The sequence below is a fragment of the Rhagoletis zephyria genome, unplaced genomic scaffold, assembly GCF_001687245.7.
Source record: "Rhagoletis zephyria isolate East Lansing unplaced genomic scaffold, Rhagoletis_zephyria_1.1 Rzeph_scaffold_80154, whole genome shotgun sequence".
Classification (NCBI taxonomy): domain Eukaryota; kingdom Metazoa; phylum Arthropoda; class Insecta; order Diptera; family Tephritidae; genus Rhagoletis; species Rhagoletis zephyria.
Window position 1 is genome coordinate 150 of NW_016237202.1, and position 965 is coordinate 1,114.

A 965-nucleotide genomic window follows, 5' to 3' on the forward strand; every position below is an offset into this window, starting at 1 on the left:
GGCTCTCCTCTTTTGTTCCCTCTTGATGACATTGTGTAACACTCTCTAATCATCCAAAAGTAGTTGGCATATCAAACCAGGTGGGACCAATAGTAGTATTGCAGTGGCAGGTAAGCCAGACAACTCGATTTGTTTGGCACATCAACTCACCAAGGACTGATAAAGCACCAATATGGCAGTCAATATAAAAGTCCTCCTCCACACTTGATATATCAATTCATTGGCAGTAAACAACAACCAAAAACCCAAAATGTCGTCAGGTAGTAATGTGCTGCTGCTCTTTGCAATCTTTGCCTCTGTTTTCCTCCTCTTCTCCGAGCTCGCTCACTGCGAAGACCTGGTCATTGAGTACGGTAATGTGGCCGTTCACCAGGGCACTGAGCTGACGCCGAAGCAGACACACCTTCCGCCCACCGTCCTCTCCTGGCCCACTGAACCGGAGACGCTGTACACGCTGCTGGTGACGGACGCCGATGTGCCCGCCAAGGTACGGGAGATTAATCACTGGACCATTGTCAACATCGCCGGAACTAATGTGGCCACCGGAGAGACCCAGGAGCAGTACACCGGAGCTAATCCGCCGCAAGGATCAGGCACTCACCGGTACGTCTTTCGGGTGTACAAGCAGAGCGAGAAGAACCACATGAAGCGCTTCACCACCCGAACCTCCTTCAACAGTACGCGCTTCATCCTCGAGAACCACCTCGAAGGCCCACTGGCGGAGAACTTTTTTGTATCGCAGTACCAGCCAGAGAATTAAACATAGACGACATTTTTTATTTGTATTAATCTTTTATTAATTTTTGTGTGTGAAAGTGATCATTCTTAGCCCGTTGTATCAAGTGTATTAACAGGCACAACAGAGTCAGATGTTCAGTTGCACTTGCACATGTTGACAGTGCGAGTTATACCAGCGCAGGTCTCTCTGCTTTTGACGCACCGTCCACCGCTGTTACCTCGTTTCT

General features: G+C 49.0%; 1 protein-coding gene across 1 annotated transcript; it reads left to right on the forward strand.

Moving 5' to 3' along the window:
- Positions 1-250: 250 nt before the first annotated feature.
- On the forward strand, positions 251-603 carry LOC108357571 (protein D1-like; the record flags this gene model as incomplete). The annotated part of the gene is made up of 1 exon (XM_017608645.1): positions 251-603. A coding segment is annotated over exon 1 (353 nt), but the record flags the coding sequence as incomplete, so codon positions are not given.
- Positions 604-965: the final 362 nt, after the last annotated feature.